This window comes from Actinia tenebrosa, unplaced genomic scaffold (genome assembly GCF_029948245.1).
Source record: "Actinia tenebrosa isolate PJP-AT-01 unplaced genomic scaffold, QUT_ActTen_1.0 PGA_scaffold3__52_contigs__length_22856419, whole genome shotgun sequence".
Classification (NCBI taxonomy): Eukaryota; Metazoa; Cnidaria; class Anthozoa; order Actiniaria; family Actiniidae; genus Actinia; species Actinia tenebrosa.
In genome coordinates, this window is record NW_028292580.1 from 4,059,227 (window position 1) to 4,084,832 (window position 25,606).

Consider the following 25,606-nt stretch of genomic DNA (forward strand, 5'->3'; position numbering starts at 1 on the left):
TTGAAAAGTAATTTTATATCCCCCTCTACTCCACAGCAAGGCCAAAAGGTAAAAAAAATGAGCAGCGCTGTCACAGTACCACACGAAATAATGGTAAAACATTTCTAATAACTTAATTATCGCAAATGGCTTAAGCCTAACAAAGTGGATAAGCCAACATTGTAAACATTTAAAATATTTTTTTACCAGCATAAAAAGCAAACAACTAAAAGTATTGAGAAGAATAGCACGTGGCGTGCTATACTTCAAGAGTAAAAAAGTGATTAAAAATTCACAAAAGCAAGCAAAAAAAGCCTTACACGATAGATATTTTCTATAACTTAATGAAAACAATAAAAGTACTCACCCAAAGTGCAAGAAAAAGTCTTGCGTATGTGTCAGGGTTATCTAGAGAGAAGACAAATAGTTAGAATGCAAAGTGTTAACGGTAAAATGCGCGATAAAAACACCAGAAAGCGTTAGAAAAAAGGGCAAAAAAGTTCGAAAAAACTTGCACAAGTTCAAAAACAGAAATTGTACATGCGTTTTGATATAAACATGTACCTGTAATATAAACGTAACCGCTCAAAAATGTATTTCAAAGTGGTTCAGAAAAAAGTATATTAAGGAAAAAAGGACTGTTTGGAAATAGCACATTTTTATTCGTCTCAAAAAATATGAAAAAGCGCATAAAAGTTAGAAATACTTGCACAACTTGAAGAAAAGTAGTTGTAAATGTGATTTGATATAAAAATCTACCTGTAATATGAATGAAAACTTTCAAAACTTGAATTTTCACCTTCGAAAGACTGTTCGTCGAAAAAAGAAAAGTGAGTTCGCAAATGAGATTCGAACTCGTCTAAAAATGGTAGAAAAAAGCCAAAAAAACGTTAAAAAAAACTTGCACAAGTTGAAGAACAGAAAACGTACATGCGATTTGATATATAAATTTACCTGAAAGACGATCGTAAGCGCTCAAACTTGAATTTCCACCTTGTAAAGTATAAAAGTACTTCTGTTCTGCCCCGAGCAACGTTCGAAGAATGTTGGAAAAACGTGATCATTTCCAGACAGTCACCTGTCTGTATTTACTGGTTACCGCTAGCAACACCAATGAGCAAGCGACTATGTATGAAAAATCCCGACCGCTATGTCTCGTTTTCTCCGAGTAATGTACGAGAGAATACCATGCATGTAAATCCCGACTCCCGACTGCTATGACTAGTTTTCTCTGAATACTGTACAAACGAACACCAAAGGAAACCCAAAAGACAAACTTTAGCCGGAAGTGACAAAATACAACGCCAATCATGATGTACGCATTTCCGTCTTGTATTTTAGAGGAGTGGTGTTCAAACACCACAGGAAGCCAAAAATTCTTTTTTTTAATTATTATGGCGCACTTCCGTCAACCTCGTTCCCGGGGCCCTCTCGGCCCGACTCCAAAATAAAATAGCCATATTAAAGTTCAAGGAGATGTATAAAAGATCTAGTTCCACCTTACATCTCATTCGACTTGACAATGATATTCTGATGATGACGGTTTTATCATTAGTTTTTATTGTGAAATGTCTATTACAATCTTCTCTCTTTCCATAATATTTTAAACTAGTAAAAAGCTTAACTTTGCACGCATGCTGAAATTCGTGGATCCAAAATCTAGAAGAAAGAGGAAAGGAAGGGGACAGTGACCACTAAGGCTAAAACAGTGAAATCAGTTTGGAAATAATAATAATAATAATAATTTTTATTCGCGTGTCAATATACTTTAGTATGAAAAATACTAATTGAGGAAAAAATAATAAAAATAAAAGAAAATATAAAAGTTATCAATAAAATCCATATAAACATAAATATATAAAAATTTAAATATCTCAAATCTATAAAATAACTTACTTAACCCTATTCTTGCCACATTTTCCGAAGAGGGTACCCCTAAAATGCCAAGGGTTTTTCATGCATTTTACACCTGTCTGATAAAAAATCCCAGTGACATGTTCCGAGACTTTAAACTCAAGAATGACATGATTTTACTCCTTATGAAATTATCTTTCACATTTACCCTCTCATGACAGAACAGATATGTTACCATGGCAACGAAGGACCTTGAACTTTTTCATTGGCTGGATAATGGGAAAATCATTTAGTTTTGCACAAATCTTCATGAGTTTATGCCCTATATTCATAGAAACTTGATTTGTACCTAAACCGTTGTAGTACCTGGGCATCCCCATGAAATATCTAAATTTATATAGCTTTATAGCAAAGTCTCGTAAAAAAATCAGAACTTAGATAGTCTCATCGAAAAAATCATTCTTGAATAAGAATTGTTCTTCCCAAAACTGAATTGTTTTAGTATTCCTTATTACCAGACATCAAGTAACAGACATGACATCAATATTATTCAATCATCACCATGGTAACCATGGGTGCAAATACTCAATATTAAATGCACATCCATGTAAAAACTAATAATTCAAGCATGCCAAATGAGTTTAAGTGAACAAAAAGAAATTTCTGCTAAATAGAAAACAAAAAAAGTCATGTCCTCCTTTTGGTGGGTGGTCCAGGAGGACAAAGCACTTCATGCACACCAACACCACAACCTTGGCACTGCGACCTGGCCCTCTTTCTCCCTCCTGGTACCATTCGGTTCGAACAAACCACACAGTCCTTTCTACCATCCAGCTGTTCCAAGTTGTGCTGGCTTGGTAAAGGTGGAATGGTACTTCTCTCTGGCCTGTCACACAGCTCCTCCACCAGAGAACACATAAACTTGTAGCGGGTCATGGGTGGGTTATCAGAAGTATTGCCTTGATAGAGAATATAGGCGCAGACTATCATGCGGTCAATGAGAGCAAAGAAGCACTTCTTCCAATACTTATGGAAAGCTCTCTCTCCCGCATAATAGTCTACCTTCTGATCAAGAAGGTCTACCCCACCCATGTGCTTGTTGCATTCAGATACAACTTCCGGTTTTCTCTTGGTACTCTGCCCTCCTGTTAGCTGGTGGTCCACCATCCCAGCAGAAATACCAATTGACAGCATCAGGCATGGCTTCTTCTGTGAGGGCTTCTCTTTCCATGACAGCATCATGGTATGGCCATTCCCGGCATAAACACACTCCTGGACTTTGGTCTTGGCCTCTTTCACCATTTTAGGGATACCCTTCCTGTTTGCCATAAGAGTGCCTATCAACATGACACCTTGGTCAAACATTGCTCGAGCGAGAATGACACTGGTGTAGAAGTTGTCAACAAACAGGTGGCATCCCTTGTTGGACAGATGGGACTCGGTGATCAGCCTCTTCGTTTTTCATAATAACACCGATTTTGTGGCTAGATTTAATACAGATAGATTTAGTATGTTCACTAAAGGAAAGCCTATTGTCAATATAAACTCCTAACAGTTTTAATGATGTAGATTGTTCAATTTCAAACAGTCTGTGTAACATTAGTATAGCGACTTGGGCAATATCAAAACTTTGAAAAAACTTTAAGTTATTCTTTAATTTTACAAAGAACCAAACGAGTACCCGTTTATTATATATAGGGCAAAATTCAACTTAAAAGGCCGCCTTTAAGAAAGCAATATAATGCCCGTACGCTGTCAATCATCCTGAGCTATCGAATCAAAAGTAGTAATATATTTTATTCAGACCTTGCGTTCACACTAGGTCAAATCCAAGCTAGATAGAGCATTTTTCATGTTTACTTAACTGTCATCATGTTGCACCGCCAATCTAGCTGATGGATTGCCAGCATTCAAAGTAGTGGTATTTCAAGCGAAATGATTGTTATTCTAGTATAAAAAATTAAGTAAACTTCTGTCGTAGCATGCTCGAACATTATGAACGACTTAATTACTATAAACCTCGTCGAAATTCCATCACTTTATTGTGCCCTTTTTTTCATTCAAAATCCTCCCAAGAGGTGTTCAAATGCTGCATTTGTCTCGCTGCAAAAGGAAAAGGCTGCTTTTGCTGGCTTACGTTTTGAGAAGACGGCTGGATTGGAAGAACAGAGTCGTTAGAAGAGCTGGCTCATGGAATCGTCCACAACTATTCTTTGACCAGCTTTTGTGTGGCAACCTTCCCAAAGATATGTGGGAAGAGCATTTCAGAGTTCTATCTTGGTGCGCAAATTCAAATGAACTAATAATAACCTTGGAATAACCTTGTCAAGACTGCTTTAGTTAAAAATGAAGAGGATTACTCTGAAGGTACGTCTTAACTTAGCTGAATAACTTCATTGTGTGTTAAGAGCATCAGGCAAAAACAACACTCATCTTAGAAAACAGCCAGGCTTTGGAAGTCCGACTTCCATGTCTTTCTCTCTGACTTTCCATACTCATCCTTGGGTATCTAGACAGTCATACCTATTTTCAGATTTTAAATATTTAGAGTTACTCATAGTTTTTTTTACATTCCAATAAACATGTGAAGTTTTACTCTTCTTTCTTTATATAAAACTCTGAATTGCTTAAAGAATGTAGAAGCGCCTCCCTGTCTTGTTTTCATGGAGGGAAATAAAGGACTTCTCTTCAAAAAATTTCAAAAGCTGTTAAGAGTTAATTATGTCACTCAATCTGCTCATTTGATGAGCATAGTTAGCAACGCACCGATGGCTACTTATAAGCTGTTTTTTTTTAAGTAAACAACCATTCTCTCTCTTTTTATATTTTGAACTTGTTTCGTTAAAACAAAAGATCAAAGCACGTGTCCAAAATCTGATGAGCTTTTTATTTGTCTTTCAAATCACCGGTTCACACAGCTTTTTGGCCCGTCATTACACAGAGTAACTGAAAAAAACTAGTGAGGTGTCTCCCTAAATGAATGTAACTAAATAAATTGTAGCCTTTCCCAGCTGTTTTTCTCTCCATACATTGTATTATCTCTATTTAAAAACACCATCCAGACAATTCCTTTTTTCAACATTTACACTGTCATTCATTGATAATACATTGTAAATGATTTATTCATCTTTATCGGCATCAGGGATCAGCATGTTGTATAATTCTCTTTTTAGTATTTCTACTTTTACTAGACTGCAGCTGGGTGATTGTGAATTAGACGATAAATGTGTTAAGATAATATGTGACATGTATAATTTTCTTTTTAGTATTTCTACTGCTAATAGACTGTAGCTGGGTGATTGTGAATTAGACGATGAATGTGTTAAGATAGTATGTGACATGTATAATTTTCTTTTTAGTATTTCTACTGTTAATAGACTACAGCTGGGTGATTGTGAATTAGACAATGAATGTGTTAAGATAATATGTGACATGTATAATTTTCTTTTTAGTATTTCTACTGTTAATAGACTACAGCTGGGTGATTGTGAATTAGACGATGAATGTGTTAAGATAATACGTTACATGTATAATTTTCTTTTCAGTATTTCTACTGCTAATAGACTGCAGCTGGTTAATTGTGAATGAGACGATGAATGTGTTAAAATAATATGTGACATGTATAATTTTCTTTTTAGTATTTCTACTGTTAATAGACTGTAGCTGGGTGATTGTGAATTAGACAATGAATGTGTTAAAATAATATGTGACATGTATAATTTTCTTTTTAGTATTTCTACTGTTAATAGACTGCAGCTGGGTGATTGTGAATTAGACAATGAATGTGTTAAGATAATATGTGACATGTATAATTTTCTTTTTAGTATTTCTACTGTTAATAGACTACAGGCTGTGTGATCGTGAATTAGACGATGAATGTGTTAAGATAATAAGTGACGTGTATAATTTTCTTTTTAGTATTTCTACTGTTAATAGACTACAGCTGGGTGATTGTGAATTAGACGATGAATGTGTTAAGATAATACGTTACATGTATAATTTTCTTTTCAGTATTTCTACTGCTAATAGACTGCAGCTGGTTGATTGTGAATGAGACGATGAATGTGTTAAAATAATATGTGACATGTATAATTTTCTTTTTAGTATTTCTACTGTTAATAGACTGCAGCTGGGTGATTGTGAATTAGACAATGAATGTGTTAAAATAATATGTGACATGTATAATTTTCTTTTTAGTATTTCTACTGTTAATAGACTGCAGCTGGGTGATTGTGAATTAGACAATGAATGTGTTAAGATAATATGTGACATGTATAATTTTCTTTTTAGTATTTCTACTGTTAATAGACTACAGGCTGTGTGATCGTGAATTAGACGATGAATGTGTTAAGATAATATGTGACATGTATAATTTTCTTTTTAGTATTTCTACTGTTAATAGACTGCAGCTGGTTGATTGTGAATTAGACGATGAATGTGTTAAGATAGTATGTGACATGTATAATTTTCTTTTTAGTATTTCTACTGTTAATAGACTGCAGCTGGGTGATTGTGAATTAGACGATGAATGTGTTAAAATAATATGTGGCATGTTGCCTGGTACTAATATAACACACCTAGAACTACAAGGTAATAAGATAACCTATGTTGGTGTTTAAATAAAGTATTTAAATATTGCCTTGTACTAATATAACACACCTAGACCTAAATGGTAATAATATGACAGATGTTGGTGTTCAGTGTCTGTGTTCAGTATTAATACTTTTTGTTTTAAACATATAATATAATGAGTGTCTATATAATAGATAATAAAATTAGTAGATATATCGTCAACACCTAATAAAAAATTTTAAAAACTTTGATCAAAATCCTTATAATGATGGGCTAAATGCGAGAACGGCCTTAGTGACTTTTCTAGGTAAATTTCAAACTTTCTGTAATTCCAACAAAAATATCACCAAACAGCCTGTTTAAGTCTAAATATCTTTGTGATTTTGACCGGGAAAGATGAAAAATGCTCCCTAGTTACGATTTGGCTTCACTTGACAACCGATCATTCGTCCATGAACTTGTACTTATTTGCATGTCACTTGATGTCGTTTTGTGATTACATTAACATTCCGCTGTGTGTTCAAGCAGAAGCTTTAATTCAATTTTGTTACTAAAATGTCAAATCGAATTGATGAGCGTATAAACACGGCGTTTTCTCAACTAAATCCTCCTTTTTCCGTGTTGTGAAGCTTCTTGTAATGAAGGTCAGATCACTAATGGATGAAATGGCTTCCTGGTTTTTATTTTTTTAGCACAGATCAAGATTATTTCGAAAATGTCACGTTCTTTGGATAAAATTAATGCCTCAAATGTATGTTCTCGATTCAAATACGACATATCAGTTTGATGAGTATTAGATATAGCAACATTACACATTCTCCTAAAACTTCTTTGCGTTTAATAATATTTCGATGTATTAACCCCGCGATGTCCATATTGCGCAACATGCGATTGCAGCTTCGGAATTTCGAATGTTGAGACTATTTTTCTATCATATCCAAAAAAGAAAGACCAGTTTCTTCATCAAGAAATGATCATAATAATCAAGCTTTCTGGCACATGGCTCATGAGAAATAGAGTCAAATGGATAAGCCAACAACGTTACTACAAAAGCTGCATACGAACGAAATATTAGTATAATTAGATTTTCTATGATATGGAAACTTTATAGCCGTCGAACTATATACTGTACAAGTAAAATTAGAAAATTAAACAACACATTAAATGATGTCTACAGATGACGATTGCGATGACGATTTTTGGTTTTTCTTTACAGATACCAAACGAGTCCAATATCCTAAGACATGGTTGTCTCATTGACCTTTGTGGAGCGGTTCTGATGTGAAGGACATCAGAAGCAGAGCTTTCAATAGAAGGCAGCAACTAGCGATTTATCGCCGGATACTTCTGCCTAAACTGCCGGCTATTTTAGACTTAATAGTACACATAATTAATAAAAAAGGGGACTAAAATTCCATTCATTACCAAATAAAGACATATAAAAGCATCAGTGGATTCAGCATTCTTCTTTATTTTGGTTTGTATCAATGCAACAAAACCTGCCACATACACATCTTTCTAAATGAGTAGTTACCATCTTGATTTTAGAGCGCAAAGGTCTCTGCGTGATATAACAGGCTTCCTGTGGTAGCTAAGACCAGCGGTGTTGCAAACAAACAAAATGGCGACCAAGCATGATATTCGATCGTTTTTGTTGTTGGTTTTTTTTTGTTACTGTATAATAATCATGGTAATAATTCTAAATAAGAGCCAAGTTTTGACAAAAAGTTTTTTTTTTTTTGTACTTGTTCATCTTAATTCAAATCATCAGGTGATATATTAAATAATATAGTTTTATTAAGGGTAGACAATGGCGAATCTTACATTATGTAGCTGTTCACATTAAGTTGAAATTGACGCCCAAATCGCTGGAAAATGCATTTCTGAGGTTCTAAGTTTAAAAATTTTCTGGGGGGGGGCATACCCCCAGACCCCCCTAGATAGCTGCCCGTGCCACCGCCCCCTACTATTTGGGAATAACCGCTTACTCCAAAAAATATTGAAAGCTCTGCATAAGGCATGAAGGAAATACCTGTGAGTGAGAATCAGAATGCCATTTCCATTCATCCTTTCCTATACACAAATCTATATTTTTGATTGTTGTTTTTTATATTACAGACTGAAGAAATTTTTCCTTTATATTTTTGTTAATTCACTAGATGGAAGTTTCAACAAATAAATTAATTTAAAAATTTTGTAATATGGATTTTGAAAGTTACTTAGTTAATAATCGAATGATTATTACCTGGTTCAGTACTGCACTTTATCATAATTTTGCATAATTTTTTTTTCTTTTTTTTTTTTGCTGATGATATATCAACATGTATTATTATAATACATGAATCATACAGAATTTTGTAGGAAAAAAATCAAGTTTCTTTGGATGTAAAGCATAAATTCATGAGGTTTTATGCTAGAAATAAGTTCCATTCTTATTCTTACGCCTATGACAAAGGCAATCTGTTATTACTTTCATTTTGATTTTTTTGACACATTGTCCAGCGTTGCCGTGGAAACTTACATGATCTGTCATGTGGGTGATAAAATTTGAAAATTCATTTCATAAGTAGTAAAATAATGGATCATTTTTGGGCTTTAAGTCTCTGCCCATTAAACTTGATTTTTTTATTGAACAGGTGTTAAAAGCATGAAATATTCTTGACATGTCAGGGGTAACCGCCCCCCCCCCCTCCCCCGGATATGCGGCAAGAATAGGGTTAACAGTTGAAGTTCATGATATTGCAATATATATTCAATTACAAATATCACACATGCTTTGGAGCTTTGTAACCAATTCTTCACTTTGGATTGTTTTTAAGCTATGCAAATTATAAGGAATTTTTAATCAAGTTTTTCATAAAGTGTGCATCTCTTCTTTGTTTTACCAAAACCAGGGAAGAAATAAAAAACTCTGGGGCTTTACTCTATTAAATATGAGTTTTAGGAAATTTTTTTTAATGTTTTAGTGACAATTAAATTTTAATATATTGTTTTAGTGGCTACTGCCTTGAAGAGGCGAAGCCACTATGTCACTGAGTTGTGTCCATCCGATTGAGTGTGACTAGGCCAACGTTCAGAATTAGTCGAAAGGGTTCGTTCGAGGCATTGTGATTAACTTCGGAACCAATCAGCAATCATTATCAATAATAAACAATTTGATACGAAACAATGAACAAATTTCGGAATCAATCGACGCTTGAACAACAAAATCTCACTGTACTCCGATTATTGCCGAGGTGGATGACAACTGATGACAACCTTGTAGTGGGAGAATCAACTGTTCATGGTTGATTGTTCAAAGTTCAAGTGAAGTGAAGTGTTTTTATAAAATTTTTCACTTTTATTTATCACAACTTTCATTTGGTTTTACTGTACTATTAAATGAAAGGTTTTGTAAGTGTTACTCAAATTTTAGGCCGATTTTTACACCGAAATTACCAGGCAGGACAGCGAAGACAAACCTGGCTGAACACAGACAATGAGCTTTGTATGCAAATAAAAAATCCTTTATTGGGAAAGCAAAAGCCTTTTCGGAGGATGATTGAGCCTCTTCGGAGGATGATTGAGCCTCTTCGGAGGATAATTGAGCCTCTTTTACTAATTTTGGCATGTTCTTTTCAAATATTATTTTTCGTTTATGTTGGATTGAATTTTAAAATGTCACACAACCTGATAACCCCTCATTAACATAGAAAGAAGTTGTAAAATACCTTGAACTACTTCTTATTTTAATAAATTGTGTATATATACGTTAAATGGTCTGCTTCGTTCTACATTCTACAGGTTTCTCAATATAAAGCTGGCCCTATAACACTCTGCCCGCTCAAAGAAAATTTGATGTAGCGACCACAACAAACAGAAAATAATATTTGGACATTTTCAACAAAACTTGGGAACACTCAAAACAGCTCTTTTGACGTCTCCCTCCAAAACATTCAGCTCCCAGCCCGGCCTAAAACTACCAAACACATAGACCGGAAACTAGTGCCAGGGCAAGCCATAATATGAAAACAACAACTACAGCAGTGTACCTAGTCGTATGGCATCAGGCACATGCGTTCCAGAAAAGTGGAGGAAAATCAATAAAATATATATACCTACTTGCATATACATACAAACATGACATAAGTAATTTAGTGAGAAACTAAATTAAAAGACAAAAGAAGATCAATGAAGCTCAATTGCAATGCATACCTCGGAGAAAATCCTGGGTATACCCCTCAACGCAGACGAAAATACATAGATTACAATTGCTTCCTCAGCAAACCCATAAAAACATGTTTGTTAAAGCATTCCAGTAAAAAGAAATGAACTAAACCCCAGCAATTCTGCGTAGCCACATGCGCTCATCAAGCGTCTATCTTATAACATTGGTATCCTAATATTAAATTATGTTATTGAACTTGAATTCTCCTGGAGGTGACCTAATATTGACTAGTATTAGTAAAAACCTAACAACCTCAACTGTTTTTCTCGTGCAACAGAAAACACACCTATTTTTTTTGTTTGGCCTTAGTAAAACTTTCAAATCACTTAGCAGATGTCACGAAGAAAGCATTTACATGAAGCAAAACTTCAACCTAGGGTGAGAGTGACCTTGTATACTGAAACCAGTCAATTGCATGCAGACATTTTTTATCAATCCTTCATACCAAGAAAACCCAGAAAAATTCAAAAAAGGAAAAAGAACCACAAACCGAGAAACGTAATTTCAAGAAAAGATGCTTGAGAAAATTACAATGAACTACACACTCCATAATATAATTTTTAAAATGGATCATTCCAAGAAAAAAAAAGAATATTTTCATGAATGGTGTATTTTAAAATGAAGTAAACTTCAAACGCACTTGCTGGTCAATTTACTTTAAACATCAGCATGCGTCTATCTTACTAAGAAATCTTTTTCACTAGATTCGGATGACTGGTTCTTATTTATGCAAACACATTTTAGTCGTGCTCTTTTGTTCTGTGTACGAGCACTTTTGTTAACTTAGTCATTTTAGTAAAATGATTTTTTAAGAAATATCTACATGGTGTTTTTTAAAGTGCTACTACGATGAAAATTGCTCAAACTTGGATTCAGCTGAAACTTCCTAAGAATACTCTTTAAAGGTCCAATAATCACTGTATGAAGTGTTTTCTCGATATTCAGGACGAAAGTATGATATTTTTACGATTATTTTTTGGAGTCTGTGACGTCATACACTCAACATCAAACATTGCTACATATATTAATCCTTAATTTATTTTATTCCTATGAAGCCCAAAGGGTGGCTAATGTGCTTATTTCATATTACTTGTGACTATAATTTATATTTTGGGGTGTTTGGGTATTTCTTTCTCCCTTTACTACTGATATTTTGATCATAAACTACAAAGAAATGTATGGAGCGATGTTCGATGTTGAGTGTATGACGTCACAGACTCCAAAAAATAATCGTAAAAATATCATACTTTCGTCCGGAATATCGAGAAAACACTTCATACAGTGATTATTGGACCTTTAAAGAGCATTCTTAGGAAGTTTCAGCTGAATCCAAGTTTGAGCGATTTTCATCATAGTAGCACTTTAATAAAAAGAGAATGAAGAGAAAATCAGCGGAGAAAAACAGTGGGGACGTTTAAATGGTAAAGAACAAAACACAAAAGAAAGTACACATTAACTGACAAGAAGCTTAAGCAAATTTCAAACATGGCTGGCTTTTGAATTAGTTGACAACAACTTGAAGTATTCGTCAATAAAACCGTTCATTTTAGCACTTATTAATCAGAAAACTTATCCCAAGAGCTAATAAAAAGGTGGAAAATATTGGAAAGAAAGTTTTGACCGTAAAAATAGAAACAGAAAGCTATAGAAAAATAAAAAGTTTAAGCCTTTAAGTTAAGACATCGAGTCGAGATCGTAAAGACGAATGAAAATAAAGCCGCCGGTTGACCGTCGTTCTTCAGTAAATTTTTCAGTAAAGTATTCAGTGTCATTCTTTGTTTTCAATACTATAATTTTAGCTACTAGGTTTATGCTAAAACAATTACAATACTCGTTTTCTATGAGTCAAATTGACTGATAAAAGACTCGACCTCGTAGTCTAATCATTAAATAGTGAAATCTTGATTTAAAAATTTTTTTCTTGGGTGCCAACTATAAGATTCTTAATCCAAGTAAATAAGGAAAGCGTAAAATTCTTAATTTAAGATATTCACAAACTTAATAAATGAAAATAAAAAGCTTCTTACAGGATGGATTTTCGAGTAAACATCTCCTCAGAAAATCACGGAAAACAAACTTCAGAGGGAGGCGTTTCCAACTTACTTCAAACGTCCGTTTGACGAGGCCGTAAAATCGAACAAAATCGCCTAAAATATAAACAAATTACTGGTAAACATTGCAAAATCTCGAATGAAGCATAGCACCACAAATAATTCGGGTTATTTTAGTTTTTTTCAAGCAATAAATCGTTCAACTTCAAGCTAAATTGTTGAGAATGAATCCCGCCAAAACATGGCGACAAGCAACCGAACTCTTTACGCTCAATTCAACTCTAAAATATCGCTTTCGATTAAAAAACTAAACAATACGAGGCTAAAAAAATAGTTAATTTACCTTGAGGATGCTATATGAGCCCATAAAGATCCATATTTGAGGATTAAAAGAAGGATTTTTAGTCAGAAAATATTCCCACTCGTCGACTGCTCCACTGAACACGGCTGATAACATGTGACTGCCTCGTTTACATGTCAACACCACAGGGGAGGGGAGGGGATTGATTCTTGGTTCATAGTAACTTCGTGTAACTATGTAACCCTGCTCCAAGAGAAAATAAAACATTTCCAACAAACAATTCAAGATATCTCTTTCCCAACACACTACAAAAATTAAAAACATATTTTCATATTATTCTTATGACAAACTAACCTATTTTTAACAACCAAAGAATTTCTTGGAATTTTTTTTTAACTCATTTTATTTTATTTAAGTGTCTATTGATTCTTACGAAATGGGGATCACCGGATAATAGGCAGAAGAACTTCTTAGACTTTTTTTTTTTTTTATTATTATTCCCCTTCTCTTTTCAATTGCTTCATATCACTTTATTCGTTCAACTTTTAATTTTTCTACTCCATTCATTGCTTTTCTTGTTTTCTGTTTATTTTGTAGTGCTTTTTTCTTCCTTTCTCGAAAGGTTTGTTGACGCTTACATCGTGATTGTGCATAAAGTACGGCCTTCGCAATTTGATTATTTCTTTGGCGACTTGAAATTAACTGCAAAACCGATTTTTCATTAATGTATCTGATAGGGGAACAATATTCAACTAGAATATTCTACGGTATGCACGTAGACATAAGAAATTCCACAACTTAAGCTACTTTACGCTGCATCTCGATTTCAGCATCTCCAAACTTTTCTAAAACGGAAGAAAGCAACACTAAAAAAAACAAAAAGAAAACAAGAACAGCAATGAATGGAGTAGAAAAATTAAAATATAAACGAATAAAGTGATCTGAAGCAATTGAAAAGGGAAGGGGAATCAAATGAACAAAAGTCTACAGCACCAGTTATTCCCAGGTGGTCACCCATCCAAGTACTACGCTGGCCTTACCCAATTTGAATTCGGTGATCGGACGAGAAACGGTTTTTTTCTCGCTGGTATGGCCGTAGAGAAAAGAAATTGCAAAACTTAAGCTACTTTACGCTGCATCACTATTTCAGCGCCTCTTAACTTTTCTAGAACGGAAGAAAATATCACTACGAAACAAACAGAAAACAAGAACAGCTATGAATGGAGTAGAAAAATTAAAAGATAAACGAATAAAGTGATCTGAAACAATTGAAAAGAGAAGGGGAATCAAATGAACAAAAGTCTACAGCACCAGTTATTCCCAGGTGGTCACCCATCCAAGTACTACGCTGGCTTTACCGAGTTTCACTTCGGTGATCGGAGGAGAACCGGTTTCTTCCCAGTGGTATGGCCGTAGAGAAAAGAAATTGCAAAACTTAAGCTACTTTACGCTGCATCACTATTTCAGCGACTTTTAACTTTTCTAGAACGGAAGAAAGCAACACTAAAGAAACAAACAGAAAACAAGAACAGCAATGAATGGAGTAGAAAAATTAAAATATAAACGAATAAAGTGATCTGAAGCAATTGAATAGAGAAGGGGAATCAAATGAACAAAAGTCTACAGCACCAGTTATTCCCAGTTGGTCACCCATCCAAGTTCTACGCTGGCCTTGCCGAGTTTCACTTCGGTGATCGGAGAAGAACTGGTTTTTTCTCAGTGGTATGCCCGTAGACAGAAAAAATTCCACAACTTAAGCTACTTTACGCTGCATCACTATTTCAGCGACTTTTAAATTTTCTAGAACGGAAGAAAACAACACTAAAAAAACAAACAGAAAACAAGAACAGCAATGAATGGAGTAGAAAAATTAAAATATAAACGAATAAAGTGATCTGAAGCAATTGAAAAGAGAAGGTGAATCAAATGAAAAAAAAAGTCTACAGCACCAGTTATTCCCAGGTGGTCACCCATCCAAGTACAACGCTGGCCCTACCCAATTTGAATTCGGTGATCGGACGAGAAACGGTTTTTTCTCGCTGGTATGTCCGTACATAGAAGAAATTGCACAACTTAAGCTACTTTACGCTGCATCACTATTTCAGCGCCTCTTAACTTTTCTAGAACGGAAGAAAATATCACTACGAAACAAACAGAAAACAAGAACAGCAATGAATGGAGTAGAAAAATTAAAAGATGAACGAATGAAGTGATATGAAACAATTGAAAAGAGAAGGGGAATCAAATGAACAAAAGTCTACAGCACCAGTTATTCCCAGATGGTCACCCATCCAAGTACTACGCTGGCCTTACCGAGTTTCACTTCGGTGATCGGAGGAGAACCGGTTTCTTCTCAGTGGTATGGCCGTAGAGAAAAGAAATTGCAAAACTTAAGCTACTTTACTCTGCATCACTATTTCAGCGACTTTTAACTTTTCTAGAACGCAAGAAAGCAACACTAAAGAAACAAACAGAAAACAAGAACAGCAATGAATAGAGTAGAAAAATTAAAAGATAAACGAATAAAGTGATGTGAAGCAATTGAAAAGAGAAGGAGAATCAAATGAAAAAAAAAGTCTACAGCACCAGTTATTCCCAGGTGGTCACCCATCCAAGTTCTACGCTGGCCTTGCCGAGATTCACCTCGGTGATCGGAAAAGAAACGGTTTTTTCTCAGTGGTATGACCGTACACAGAAGAAATTCCACAACTTAAGCTACTTTACGCTGCATCTCGATTTCAGCGCCTTTTCAATTTTCTAGAACGGAAGAAAACAACACAAAAAAAAAACAACACAAACAAGAACAGCAATGAATGGAGTAGAAAAATTAAAAGATGAACGAATAAAGTGATCTGAAGCAATTGAAAGGAGAAGGGGAATCAAATGAACAAAAGTCTATAGCACCAGTTGTTCCCAGGTTGTCACCCATCCAAGTACTACGCTGGCCCTACCCAATTTCATTTCGGTGATCGGAAAAGAACCGGTTTTTTCTCGCGTGTATGGCCGTACACAGAAGAAATTGCACAACTTAAGCTACTTTACGCTGCATCACTATTTCAGCGACTTTTAACTTTTCTAGAACGGAAGAAAATATCACTGCGAAACAAACAGAAAACAAGAACAGCAATGAATGGAGTAGAAAAATTAAAAGATAAACGAATAAAGTGATCTGAAGCAATTGAAAGAGAAGGGGAATCAAATGAACAAAAGTCTACAGCACCAGTTATTCCCAGGTGGTCACCCATCCAAGTACTACGCTGGCCTACCCAATTTGAATTCGGTGATCGGAAAAGAACCGGTTTTTTCTCGCTGGTATGACCGTACACAGAAGAAATTGCACAACTTAAGCTACTTTACGCTGCATCTCGATTTAAGCGTCTTTATACTTTTCTAGAACGGAAGAAAACAACACAAAAAAAAACAACACAAAACAAGAACAGCAATGAATGGAGTAGAAAAATTAAAAGATAAACGAATAAAGTGATCTGAAGCAATTGAAAAGAGAAGGGGAATCAAATGAACAAAAGTCTAAAGCACAGTTATTCCCAGGTGGTCACCCATCCAAGTGCTATACGCTGGCCCTACCCAGTTTCACTTCGGTGATCGGAAAGAACCGGTTTTTTCTCGCTGGTATGGCCGTAACAGAAGAAATTGCACAACTTAAGCTACTTTACGCTGCATCTCGATTTCAGCGACTTTTAACTTTTCTAGAACGGAAGAAAATATCACACTAAAACAAACAGAAAACAAGAAACAGCAAATGAATGGAGTAGAAAAATTAAAAGATAAACGAATAAAGTGATCTGAAGCAATTGAAAAGAGAAGGGGAATCAAATGAACAAAAGTCTACAGCACCAGTTATTCCCAGGTGGTCACCCATCCAAGTGCATACGCTGGCCCTACCGAATTTCACTTCGGTGATCGGAAAGAGAACCGGTTTTTTCTCGCTGGTATGGACCGTACACAGAAGAAATTGCACAACTTAAGCTACTTTACGCTGCATCACTATTTCAGCGACTTTTAACTTTTCTAGAACGGAAGAAAATATCACTACGAAAACAAACAGAAAAACAAGAACAGCAATGAATGGAGTAGAAAAATTAAAAGATAAACGAATAAAGTGATCTGAAGCAATTGAAAGGAGAAGGGGAATCAAATGAACAAAAAAGTCTACAGCACCAGTTATTCCCAGGTGGTCACCCATCCAAGTACTACGCTGCGCCCTACCAAGTTTCACTTCGGTGATCGGAAAGAGAACCGGTTTTTTCTCGCTGGTATGGCCGTAGACATAGAGGAAATTGCACAACTTAAGCTACTTTACGCTGCATCTCGATTTCAGCGATCTTATAACTTTTCTAGAACGGAAGAAAACAACACAAAAAAAACAAACAGAAAACAAGAACAGCAATGAATGGAGTAGAAAAAATTAAAAGATAGAACGAATAAAGTGATCTGAAGCAATTGAAAAGAGAAGGGGAATCAAATGAACAAAAGTCTACAGCACCAGTTATTCCCAGGTGGTCACCCATCCAAGTTACTACGCTGGCCTTAGCCGAGTTTCACTTCGGTGATCGGACGAAGAACCGGTTTTTTCTCAGTGGTATGACCGTAGACAGAAGAAATTCCACAACTTAAGCTACTTTACGCTGCATCTCGATTTCAGCGTCTCTATAATTTTCTAGAACGGAAGAAAACAACACAAAAAAAAACAACAAAACAAGAACAGCAATGAATGGAGTAGAAAAATTAAAAGATGAACGAATAAAGTGATCTGAAGCAATTGAAAGGAGAAGGGGAATCAAATGAACAAAAAAGTCTACAGCACCAGTTATTCCCAGGTGGTCACCCATCCAAGTACTACGCTGGCCCTACCGAGTTTCACTTCGGTGATCGGAAGAGAACCGGTTTTTTCTCGCTGGTATGACCGTAACAGAAGAAATGCACAACTTAAGCTACTTTACGCTGCATCTCGATTTCAGCGTCTCTATAATTTTCTAGAACGGAAGAAAACAACACAAAAAAACCAACAGAAAACAAGAACAGCAATGAATGGAGTAGAAAAATTAAAAGATAAACGAATAAAGTGATCTGAAGCAATTGAAAAGAGAAGGGGAATCAAATGAACAAAAGTCTACAGCACCAGTTATTCCCAGGTGGTCACCCATCCAAGTTCTACGCTGGCCTTGCCGAGTTTCACTTCGGTGATCGGAAAAGAACCGGTTATTTCTCAGTGGTATGAACGTAGACAGAAGAAGTTCCACAACTTAAGCTACACTACGCTGCATCTCGATTTCAGCGCTTTTTCAATTTTCTAGAACACAAGAAAACAACACAAAAAAAAAACAAAAAACAAGAACAGCAATGAATGGAGTAGAAAAATTAAAAGATGAACGAATAAAGTGATCTGAAGCAATTGAAAGGAGAAGGGAAATCAAATGAACAAAAAAGTCTACAGCACCAGTTACTCCCAGGTGGTCACCCATCCAAGTACTACGCTGGCCCTACCGAGTTTCACTTCGGTGATCGGACGAGAACCGGTTTTTTCTCGCTGGTATGACCGTAGACAGAAGAAATTGCACAACTTAAGCTTCTTTACGCGGCATCTCGATTTCAGCGTCTCTATACTTTTCTAGAACGGAAGAAAACAACACAAAAAAAACCAACACAAAACAAGAACAGCAATGAATGGAGTAGAAAAATTAAAAGATGAACGAATAAAGTGATCTGAAGCAATTGAAAGGAGAAGGGAAATCAAATGAACAAAAAGTCTACAGCACCAGTTACTCCCAGGTGGTCACCCATCCAAGTACTACGCTGGCCCTACCGAGTTTCACTTCGGTGATCGGACGAGAACCGGTTTTTTCTCGCTGGTATGACCGTAGACAGAAGAAATTCCACAACTTAAGCTTCTTTACGCGGCATCTCGATTTCAGCGTCTCTATACTTTTCTAGAACGGAAGAAAACAACACAAAAAAAACCAACACAAAACAAGAACAGCAATGAATGGAGTAGAAAAATTAAAAGATGAACGAATAAAGTGATCTGAAGCAATTGAAAGGAGAAGGGAAATCAAATGAACAAAAAAGTCTACAGCACCAGTTACTCCCAGGTGGTCACCCATCCAAGTACTACGCTGGCCCTACCGAGTTTCACTTCGGTGATCGGACGAGAACCGGTTTTTTCTCGCTGGTATGACCGTAGACAGAAGAAATTCCACAACTTAAGCTTCTTTACGCGGCATCTCGATTTCAGCGTCTCTATACTTTTCTAGAACGGAAGAAAACAACACAAAAAAAACCAACACAAAACAAGAACAGCAATGAATGGAGTAGAAAAATTAAAAGATGAACGAATAAAGTGATCTGAAGCAATTGAAAGGAGAAGGGAAATCAAATGAACAAAAAAGTCTACAGCACCAGTTACTCCCAGGTGGTCACCCATCCAAGTACTACGCTGGCCCTACCGAGTTTCACTTCGGTGATCGGACGAGAACCGGTTTTTTCTCGCTGGTATGACCGTAGACAGAAGAAATTGCACAACTTAAGCTTCTTTACGCGGCATCTCGATTTCAGCGTCTCTATACTTTTCTAGAACGGAAGAAAACAACACAAAAAAAACCAACAGAAAACAAGAACAGCAATGAATGGAGTAGAAAAATTAAAAGATGAACGAATAAAGTGATCTGAAGCAATTGAAAGGAGAAGGGAAATCAAATGAACAAAATAGTCTACAGCACCAGTTACTCCCAGGTGGTCACCCATCCAAGTACTACGCTGGCCCTACCGAGTTTCACTTCGGTGATCGGACGAGAACCGGTTTTTTCTCGCTGGTATGACCGTAGACAGAAGAAATTCCACAACTTAAGCTTCTTTACGCGGCATCTCGATTTCAGCGTCTCTATACTTTTCTAGAACGGAAGAAAACAACACAAAAAAAACCAACACAAAACAAGAACAGCAATGAATGGAGTAGAAAAATTAAAAGATGAACGAATAAAGTGATCTGAAGCAATTGAAAGGAGAAGGGGAAATCAAATGAACAAAAAAGTCTACAGCACCAGTTACTCCCAGGTGGTCACCCATCCAAGTACTACGCTGGCCCTACCGAGTTTCACTTCGGTGATCGGACGAGAACCGGTTTTTTCTCGCTGGTATGACCGTAGACAGAAGAAATTGCACAACTTAAGCTTCTTTACGCGGCATCTCGATTTCAGCGTCTCTATACTTTTCTAGAACGGAAGAAAACAACACAAAAAAAACCAACACAAAACAAGAACAGCAATGAATGGAGTAGAAAAATTAAAAGATGAACGAATAAAGTGATCTGAAGCAATTGAAAGGAGAAGGGAAATCAAATGAACAAAAAGTCTACAGCACCAGTTACTCCCAGGTGGTCACCCATCCAAGTACTACGCTGGCCCTACCGAGTTTCACTTCGGTGATCGGACGAGAACCGGTTTTTTCTCGCTGGTATGACCGTAGACAGAAGAAATTCCACAACTTAAGCTTCTTTACGCGGCATCTCGATTTCAGCGTCTCTATACTTTTCTAGAACGGAAGAAAACAACACAAAAAAAACCAACACAAAACAAGAACAGCAATGAATGGAGTAGAAAAATTAAAAGATGAACGAATAAAGTGATCTGAAGCAATTGAAAGGAGAAGGGAAATCAAATGAACAAAAAAGTCTACAGCACCAGTTACTCCCAGGTGGTCACCCATCCAAGTACTACGCTGGCCCTACCGAGTTTCACTTCGGTGATCGGACGAGAACCGGTTTTTTCTCGCTGGTATGACCGTAGACAGAAGAAATTGCCACAACTTAAGCTTCTTTACGCGGCATCTCGATTTCAGCGTCTCTATACTTTTCTAGAACGGAAGAAAACAACACAAAAAAAACCAACACAAAACAAGAACAGCAATGAATGGAGTAGAAAAATTAAAAGATGAACGAATAAAGTGATCTGAAGCAATTGAAAGGAGAAGGGAAATCAAATGAACAAAAAAGTCTACAGCACCAGTTACTCCCAGGTGGTCACCCATCCAAGTACTACGCTGGCCCTACCGAGTTTCACTTCGGTGATCGGACGAGAACCGGTTTTTTCTCGCTGGTATGACCGTAGACAGAAGAAATTGCCACAACTTAAGCTTCTTTACGCGGCATCTCGATTTCAGCGTCTCTATACTTTTCTAGAACGGAAGAAAACAACACAAAAAAAACCAACACAAAACAAGAACAGCAATGAATGGAGTAGAAAAATTAAAAGATGAACGAATAAAGTGATCTGAAGCAATTGAAAGGAGAAGGGAAATCAAATGAACAAAAAGTCTACAGCACCAGTTACTCCCAGGTGGTCACCCATCCAAGTACTACGCTGGCCCTACCGAGTTTCACTTCGGTGATCGGACGAGAACCGGTTTTTTCTCGCTGGTATGACCGTAGACAGAAGAAATTGCCACAACTTAAGCTACTTTACGCGGCATCTCGATTTCAGCGTCTCTATACTTTTCTAGAACGGAAGAAAACAACACAAAAAAACCAACAGAAAACAAGAACAGCAATGAATGGAGTAGAAAAATTAAAAGATGAACGAATAAAGTGATCTGAAGCAATTGAAAGGAGAAGGGAAATCAAATGAACAAAAAAGTCTACAGCACCAGTTACTCCCAGGTGGTCACCCATCCAAGTACTACGCTGGCCCTACCGAGTTTCACTTCGGTGATCGGACGAGAACCGGTTTTTTCTCGCTGGTATGACCGTAGACAGAAGAAATTGCACAACTTAAGCTTCTTTACGCGGCATCTCGATTTCAGCGTCTCTATACTTTTCTAGAACGGAAGAAAACAACACAAAAAAAACCAACACAAAACAAGAACAGCAATGAATGGAGTAGAAAAATTAAAAGATGAACGAATAAAGTGATCTGAAGCAATTGAAAGGAGAAGGGAATCAAATGAACAAAAAGTCTACAGCACCAGTTACTCCCAGGTGGTCACCCATCCAAGTACTACGCTGGCCCTACCGAGTTTCACTTCGGTGATCGGACGAGAACCGGTTTTTTCTCGCTGGTATGACCGTAGACAGAAGAAATTGCACAACTTAAGCTTACTTTACGCTGCATCTCGATTTCAGCGTCTCTATACTTTTCTAGAACGGAAGAAAACAACACAAAAAAACCAACAGAAAACAAGAACAGCAATGAATGGAGTAGAAAAATTAAAAGATGAACGAATAAAGTGATCTGAAGCAATTGAAAGGAGAAGGGAAATCAAATGAACAAAAAAGTCTACAGCACCAGTTACTCCCAGGTGGTCACCCATCCAAGTACTACGCTGGCCCTACCGAGTTTCACTTCGGTGATCGGACGAGAACCGGTTTTTTCTCGCTGGTATGACCGTAGACAGAAGAAATTGCACAACTTAAGCTTCTTTACGCGGCATCTCGATTTCAGCGTCTCTATACTTTTCTAGAACGGAAGAAAACAACACAAAAAAACCAACAGAAAACAAGAACAGCAATGAATGGAGTAGAAAAATTAAAAGATGAACGAATAAAGTGATCTGAAGCAATTGAAAGGAGAAGGGGAATCAAATGAACAAAAAGTCTACAGCACCAGTTACTCCCAGGTGGTCACCCATCCAAGTACTACGCTGGCCCTACCGAGTTTCACTTCGGTGATCGGACGAGAACCGGTTTTTTCTCGCTGGTATGACCGTAGACAGAAGAAATTGCACAACTTAAGCTTACTTTACGCTGCATCTCGATTTCAGCGTCTCTATACTTTTCTAGAACGGAAGAAAACAACACAAAAAAAACCAACAGAAAACAAGAACAGCAATGAATGGAGTAGAAAAATTAAAAGATGAACGAATAAAGTGATCTGAAGCAATTGAAAGGAGGAGGGGAATCAAATGAACAAAAAAGTCTACAGCACCAGTTACTTCCCAGGTGGTCACCCATCCAAGTACTACGCTGGCCCTACCGAGTTTCACTTCGGTGATCGGACGAGAACCGGTTTTTTCTCGCTGGTATGACCGTAGACAGAAGAAATTGCACAACTTAAGCTTCTTTACGCGGCATCTCGATTTCAGCGTCTCTATACTTTTCTAGAACGGAAGAAAACAACACAAAAAAAACCAACACAAAACAAGAACAGCAATGAATGGAGTAGAAAAATTAAAAGATGAACGAATAAAGTGATCTGAAGCAATTGAAAGGAGAAGGGAAATCAAATGAACAAAAAAGTCTACAGCACCAGTTACTCCCAGGTGGTCACCCATCCAAGTACTACGCTGGCCCTACCGAGTTTCACTTCGGTGATCGGACGAGAACCGGTTTTTTCTCGCTGGTATGACCGTAGACAGAAGAAATTCCACAACTTAAGCTTCTTTACGCGGCATCTCGATTTCAGCGTCTCTATACTTTTCTAGAACGGAAGAAAAAAACACAAAAAAACACAAACAAAACAAGAACAGCAATGAATGGAGTAGAAAAATTAAAAGATGAACGAATAAAGTGATCTGAAGCAATTGAAAGGAGAAGGGGAATCAAATGAACAAAAAGTCTACAGCACCAGTTACTTCCCAGGTGGTCACCCATCCAAGTACTACGCTGGCCCTACCGAGTTTCACTTCGGTGATCGGACGAGAACCGGTTTTTTCTCGCTGGTATGACCGTAGACAGAAGAAATTGCACAACTTAAGCTACTTTACGCTGCATCTCGATTTCAGCGTCTCTATACTTTTCTAGAACGGAAGAAAATATCACTACGAAACAAGCAGAAAACAAGAACAGCAATGAATGGAGTAGAAAAATTAAAAGATAAACGAATAAAGTGATCTGAAGCAATTGAAAGGAGAAGGGGAATCAAATGAACAAAAAAGTCTACAGCACCAGTTATTCCCAGGTGGTCACCCATCCAAGTACTACGCTGGCCCTACCGAGTTTCACTTCGGTGATCGGACGAGAACCGGTTTCTTCTCAGTGGTATGACCGTAGACAGAAGAAATTGCACAACTTAAGCTACTTTACGCGGCATCTCGATTTCAGCGCCTTTTAACTTTTCTAGAACGGAAGAAAATATCACTACGAAAAACAAACAGAAAACAAGAACAGCAATGAATGGAGTAGAAAAATTAAAAGATGAACGAATAAAGTGATCTGAAGCAATTGAAAGGAGAAGGGGAATCAAATGAACAAAAAGTCTACAGCACCAGTTACTTCCCAGGTGGTCACCCATCCAAGTACTACGCTGGCCCTACCGAGTTTCACTTCGGTGATCGGACGAGAACCGGTTTTTCTCGCTGGTATGACCGTAGACAGAAGAAATTGCACAACTTAAGCTATCTTTACGCTGCATCTCGATTTCAGCGTCTTCTATACTTTTCTAGAACGGAAGAAAACAACACTAAAAAACCAACAGAAAACAAGAACAGCAATGAATGGAGTAGAAAAATTAAAAGATAAACGAATAAAGTGATCTGAAGCAATTGAAAAGAGAAGGGGAATCAAATGAACAAAAGTCTACAGCACCAGTTATTCCCAGGTGGTCACCCATCCAAGTACTACGCTGGCCCTACCGAGTTTCACTTCGGTGATCGGACGAGAACCGGTTTTTTCTCAGCTGGTATGACCGTAGACAGAAGAAATTGCCACAACTTAAGCTACTTTACGCTGCATCTCGATTTCAGCGTCTCTATACTTTTCTAGAACGGAAGAAAACTAACACTAAAAAAACAACAGAAAACAAGAACAGCAATGAATGGAGTAGAAAAATTAAAAGATGAACGAATAAAGTTATCTGAAGCAATTGAAAAGAGAAGGGGAATCAAATGAACAAAAAGTCTACAGCACCAGTTACTCCCAGGTGGTCACCCATCCAAGTACTACGCTGGCCCTACCGAGTTTCACTTCGGTGATCGGACGAGAACCGGTTTTTTCTCGCTGGTATGACCGTATGACCGTAGAGAAAAGTAATTCCACAACTTAAGCTACTTTACGCTGCATCTCGATTTCAGCGCCTTCCAACTTTTCTAGAACGGAAGAAATTAACACTAAAAAACAAACAGAAAATAAGAACAGCAATGAATGGAGTAGAAAAATTAAAAGATGAACTAATAAAGGGATATGAAGCAATTGAAAAGAGAAGGGGAATCAAATGAACAAAAGTCTACAGCACCAGTTATTCCCAGGTGGTCACCCATCCAAGTACTACGCTGGCCCTACCAAGTTTCACTTCGGTGATCGGAGGAGAACCGGTTTCTTCTCAGTGGTATGGCCGTAGAGAAAAGAAATTGCACAACTTAAGCTACTTTATGATGCATCTCGATTTCAGCGACTTTTAAATTTTCTAAAACGGAAGAAAATAACACAAAAAAAAACAACAAAAAAAAAAACAGAAATGAATGGAGTAGAAAAATTAAAAGATAAACGAATAAAGTGATCTGAAGCAATTGAAAAGAGAAGGGGAATAAAAATGAACAAAAGTCTACAGCACCAGTTATTCCCAGGTGGACAGCCATCCAAGTACTACGCTGGCCTTACCGAGTTTCACTTCGGTGATCGGACGAGAACCGGTTTTTTCTCAGTGGTATAACCGTAGACAGAAGAAATTGAACAACTTAAGGTACTTTACGCTGCAT

At 36.9% G+C, this 25,606-nt stretch overlaps 1 protein-coding gene, 20 non-coding genes and 15 pseudogenes across 22 annotated transcripts; all 36 read right to left on the minus strand.

The window, feature by feature from the left end:
• Positions 1-1,516: 1,516 nt before the first annotated feature.
• On the minus strand, positions 1,517-13,106 carry LOC148907819 (uncharacterized). Of its 2 annotated transcripts, XR_016120764.1 has the most exons (3): positions 13,007-13,106; positions 12,640-12,759; positions 1,517-1,638 (listed from the first exon to the last, which is right to left on the minus strand). XR_016120764.1 is itself a non-coding variant. In XM_089035488.1 (2 exons), the coding sequence occupies exon 2, from the start codon at positions 3,196-3,198 to the stop codon at positions 2,521-2,523; it is 678 nt and encodes a 225-aa protein (XP_088891614.1). In that variant the 5' UTR covers positions 3,199-3,317; positions 13,007-13,106; the 3' UTR covers positions 1,740-2,520. The 2 variants fall into 2 exon arrangements, 1 of the variants encoding a protein (XP_088891614.1); XM_089035488.1 differs by lacking the exons at positions 1,517-1,638; positions 12,640-12,759 and adding an exon at positions 1,740-3,317.
• Positions 13,107-13,945: 839 nt separating this feature from the next.
• Positions 13,946-14,065, minus strand: LOC148907820 (5S ribosomal RNA; annotated as a pseudogene).
• A 198-nt stretch (positions 14,066-14,263) lies between these two features.
• On the minus strand, positions 14,264-14,382 carry LOC148907821 (5S ribosomal RNA; annotated as a pseudogene).
• A 199-nt stretch (positions 14,383-14,581) lies between these two features.
• LOC148907822 (5S ribosomal RNA) lies at positions 14,582-14,700 on the minus strand (annotated as a pseudogene).
• Positions 14,701-14,901: 201 nt separating this feature from the next.
• On the minus strand, positions 14,902-15,020 carry LOC148907823 (5S ribosomal RNA; annotated as a pseudogene).
• Positions 15,021-15,218: 198 nt separating this feature from the next.
• Positions 15,219-15,337, minus strand: LOC148907824 (5S ribosomal RNA; annotated as a pseudogene).
• Positions 15,338-15,538: 201 nt separating this feature from the next.
• On the minus strand, positions 15,539-15,657 carry LOC148907825 (5S ribosomal RNA; annotated as a pseudogene).
• A 515-nt stretch (positions 15,658-16,172) lies between these two features.
• On the minus strand, positions 16,173-16,290 carry LOC148907826 (5S ribosomal RNA; annotated as a pseudogene).
• Positions 16,291-16,807: 517 nt separating this feature from the next.
• LOC148907827 (5S ribosomal RNA) lies at positions 16,808-16,929 on the minus strand (annotated as a pseudogene).
• Positions 16,930-17,131: 202 nt separating this feature from the next.
• Positions 17,132-17,252, minus strand: LOC148907828 (5S ribosomal RNA; annotated as a pseudogene).
• Positions 17,253-17,456: 204 nt separating this feature from the next.
• LOC148907829 (5S ribosomal RNA) lies at positions 17,457-17,578 on the minus strand (annotated as a pseudogene).
• A 199-nt stretch (positions 17,579-17,777) lies between these two features.
• LOC148907830 (5S ribosomal RNA) lies at positions 17,778-17,896 on the minus strand (annotated as a pseudogene).
• Positions 17,897-18,092: 196 nt separating this feature from the next.
• On the minus strand, positions 18,093-18,211 carry LOC148907831 (5S ribosomal RNA; annotated as a pseudogene).
• Positions 18,212-18,410: 199 nt separating this feature from the next.
• LOC148907832 (5S ribosomal RNA) lies at positions 18,411-18,529 on the minus strand. Its single transcript, XR_016120890.1, has one exon. It is a non-coding gene; the product is annotated as a 5S ribosomal RNA (ribosomal RNA).
• A 200-nt stretch (positions 18,530-18,729) lies between these two features.
• LOC148907833 (5S ribosomal RNA) lies at positions 18,730-18,848 on the minus strand. Its single transcript, XR_016120891.1, has one exon. It is a non-coding gene; the product is annotated as a 5S ribosomal RNA (ribosomal RNA).
• A 201-nt stretch (positions 18,849-19,049) lies between these two features.
• On the minus strand, positions 19,050-19,168 carry LOC148907834 (5S ribosomal RNA). The gene has a single exon (XR_016120893.1). It is a non-coding gene; the product is annotated as a 5S ribosomal RNA (ribosomal RNA).
• A 201-nt stretch (positions 19,169-19,369) lies between these two features.
• On the minus strand, positions 19,370-19,488 carry LOC148907835 (5S ribosomal RNA). Its single transcript, XR_016120894.1, has one exon. It is a non-coding gene; the product is annotated as a 5S ribosomal RNA (ribosomal RNA).
• A 201-nt stretch (positions 19,489-19,689) lies between these two features.
• Positions 19,690-19,808, minus strand: LOC148907836 (5S ribosomal RNA). Its single transcript, XR_016120895.1, has one exon. It is a non-coding gene; the product is annotated as a 5S ribosomal RNA (ribosomal RNA).
• Positions 19,809-20,010: 202 nt separating this feature from the next.
• On the minus strand, positions 20,011-20,129 carry LOC148907837 (5S ribosomal RNA). The gene has a single exon (XR_016120897.1). It is a non-coding gene; the product is annotated as a 5S ribosomal RNA (ribosomal RNA).
• Positions 20,130-20,329: 200 nt separating this feature from the next.
• On the minus strand, positions 20,330-20,448 carry LOC148907838 (5S ribosomal RNA). The gene has a single exon (XR_016120898.1). It is a non-coding gene; the product is annotated as a 5S ribosomal RNA (ribosomal RNA).
• Positions 20,449-20,649: 201 nt separating this feature from the next.
• Positions 20,650-20,768, minus strand: LOC148907839 (5S ribosomal RNA). The gene has a single exon (XR_016120899.1). It is a non-coding gene; the product is annotated as a 5S ribosomal RNA (ribosomal RNA).
• Positions 20,769-20,970: 202 nt separating this feature from the next.
• On the minus strand, positions 20,971-21,089 carry LOC148907840 (5S ribosomal RNA). Its single transcript, XR_016120900.1, has one exon. It is a non-coding gene; the product is annotated as a 5S ribosomal RNA (ribosomal RNA).
• A 201-nt stretch (positions 21,090-21,290) lies between these two features.
• Positions 21,291-21,409, minus strand: LOC148907841 (5S ribosomal RNA). Its single transcript, XR_016120902.1, has one exon. It is a non-coding gene; the product is annotated as a 5S ribosomal RNA (ribosomal RNA).
• Positions 21,410-21,610: 201 nt separating this feature from the next.
• On the minus strand, positions 21,611-21,729 carry LOC148907842 (5S ribosomal RNA). The gene has a single exon (XR_016120907.1). It is a non-coding gene; the product is annotated as a 5S ribosomal RNA (ribosomal RNA).
• Positions 21,730-21,928: 199 nt separating this feature from the next.
• On the minus strand, positions 21,929-22,047 carry LOC148907843 (5S ribosomal RNA). The gene has a single exon (XR_016120918.1). It is a non-coding gene; the product is annotated as a 5S ribosomal RNA (ribosomal RNA).
• A 201-nt stretch (positions 22,048-22,248) lies between these two features.
• Positions 22,249-22,367, minus strand: LOC148907844 (5S ribosomal RNA). The gene has a single exon (XR_016120920.1). It is a non-coding gene; the product is annotated as a 5S ribosomal RNA (ribosomal RNA).
• A 199-nt stretch (positions 22,368-22,566) lies between these two features.
• LOC148907845 (5S ribosomal RNA) lies at positions 22,567-22,685 on the minus strand. Its single transcript, XR_016120921.1, has one exon. It is a non-coding gene; the product is annotated as a 5S ribosomal RNA (ribosomal RNA).
• Positions 22,686-22,887: 202 nt separating this feature from the next.
• Positions 22,888-23,007, minus strand: LOC148907846 (5S ribosomal RNA). Its single transcript, XR_016120954.1, has one exon. It is a non-coding gene; the product is annotated as a 5S ribosomal RNA (ribosomal RNA).
• Positions 23,008-23,208: 201 nt separating this feature from the next.
• LOC148907847 (5S ribosomal RNA) lies at positions 23,209-23,327 on the minus strand. Its single transcript, XR_016120922.1, has one exon. It is a non-coding gene; the product is annotated as a 5S ribosomal RNA (ribosomal RNA).
• A 199-nt stretch (positions 23,328-23,526) lies between these two features.
• Positions 23,527-23,646, minus strand: LOC148907848 (5S ribosomal RNA). The gene has a single exon (XR_016120956.1). It is a non-coding gene; the product is annotated as a 5S ribosomal RNA (ribosomal RNA).
• Positions 23,647-23,846: 200 nt separating this feature from the next.
• LOC148907849 (5S ribosomal RNA) lies at positions 23,847-23,965 on the minus strand. Its single transcript, XR_016121034.1, has one exon. It is a non-coding gene; the product is annotated as a 5S ribosomal RNA (ribosomal RNA).
• A 201-nt stretch (positions 23,966-24,166) lies between these two features.
• LOC148907850 (5S ribosomal RNA) lies at positions 24,167-24,285 on the minus strand (annotated as a pseudogene).
• A 200-nt stretch (positions 24,286-24,485) lies between these two features.
• On the minus strand, positions 24,486-24,605 carry LOC148907851 (5S ribosomal RNA). The gene has a single exon (XR_016120957.1). It is a non-coding gene; the product is annotated as a 5S ribosomal RNA (ribosomal RNA).
• Positions 24,606-24,806: 201 nt separating this feature from the next.
• LOC148907852 (5S ribosomal RNA) lies at positions 24,807-24,925 on the minus strand (annotated as a pseudogene).
• Positions 24,926-25,131: 206 nt separating this feature from the next.
• Positions 25,132-25,250, minus strand: LOC148907853 (5S ribosomal RNA). Its single transcript, XR_016120989.1, has one exon. It is a non-coding gene; the product is annotated as a 5S ribosomal RNA (ribosomal RNA).
• A 199-nt stretch (positions 25,251-25,449) lies between these two features.
• On the minus strand, positions 25,450-25,568 carry LOC148907854 (5S ribosomal RNA; annotated as a pseudogene).
• Positions 25,569-25,606: the final 38 nt, after the last annotated feature.

Coding starts and splice junctions, on each gene's coding strand:
- LOC148907819 (XM_089035488.1), bottom strand. CDS start 3,198: ATGTTTGACCAAGGTGTCATGTTGATAGGCACTCTTATGGCAAACAGG.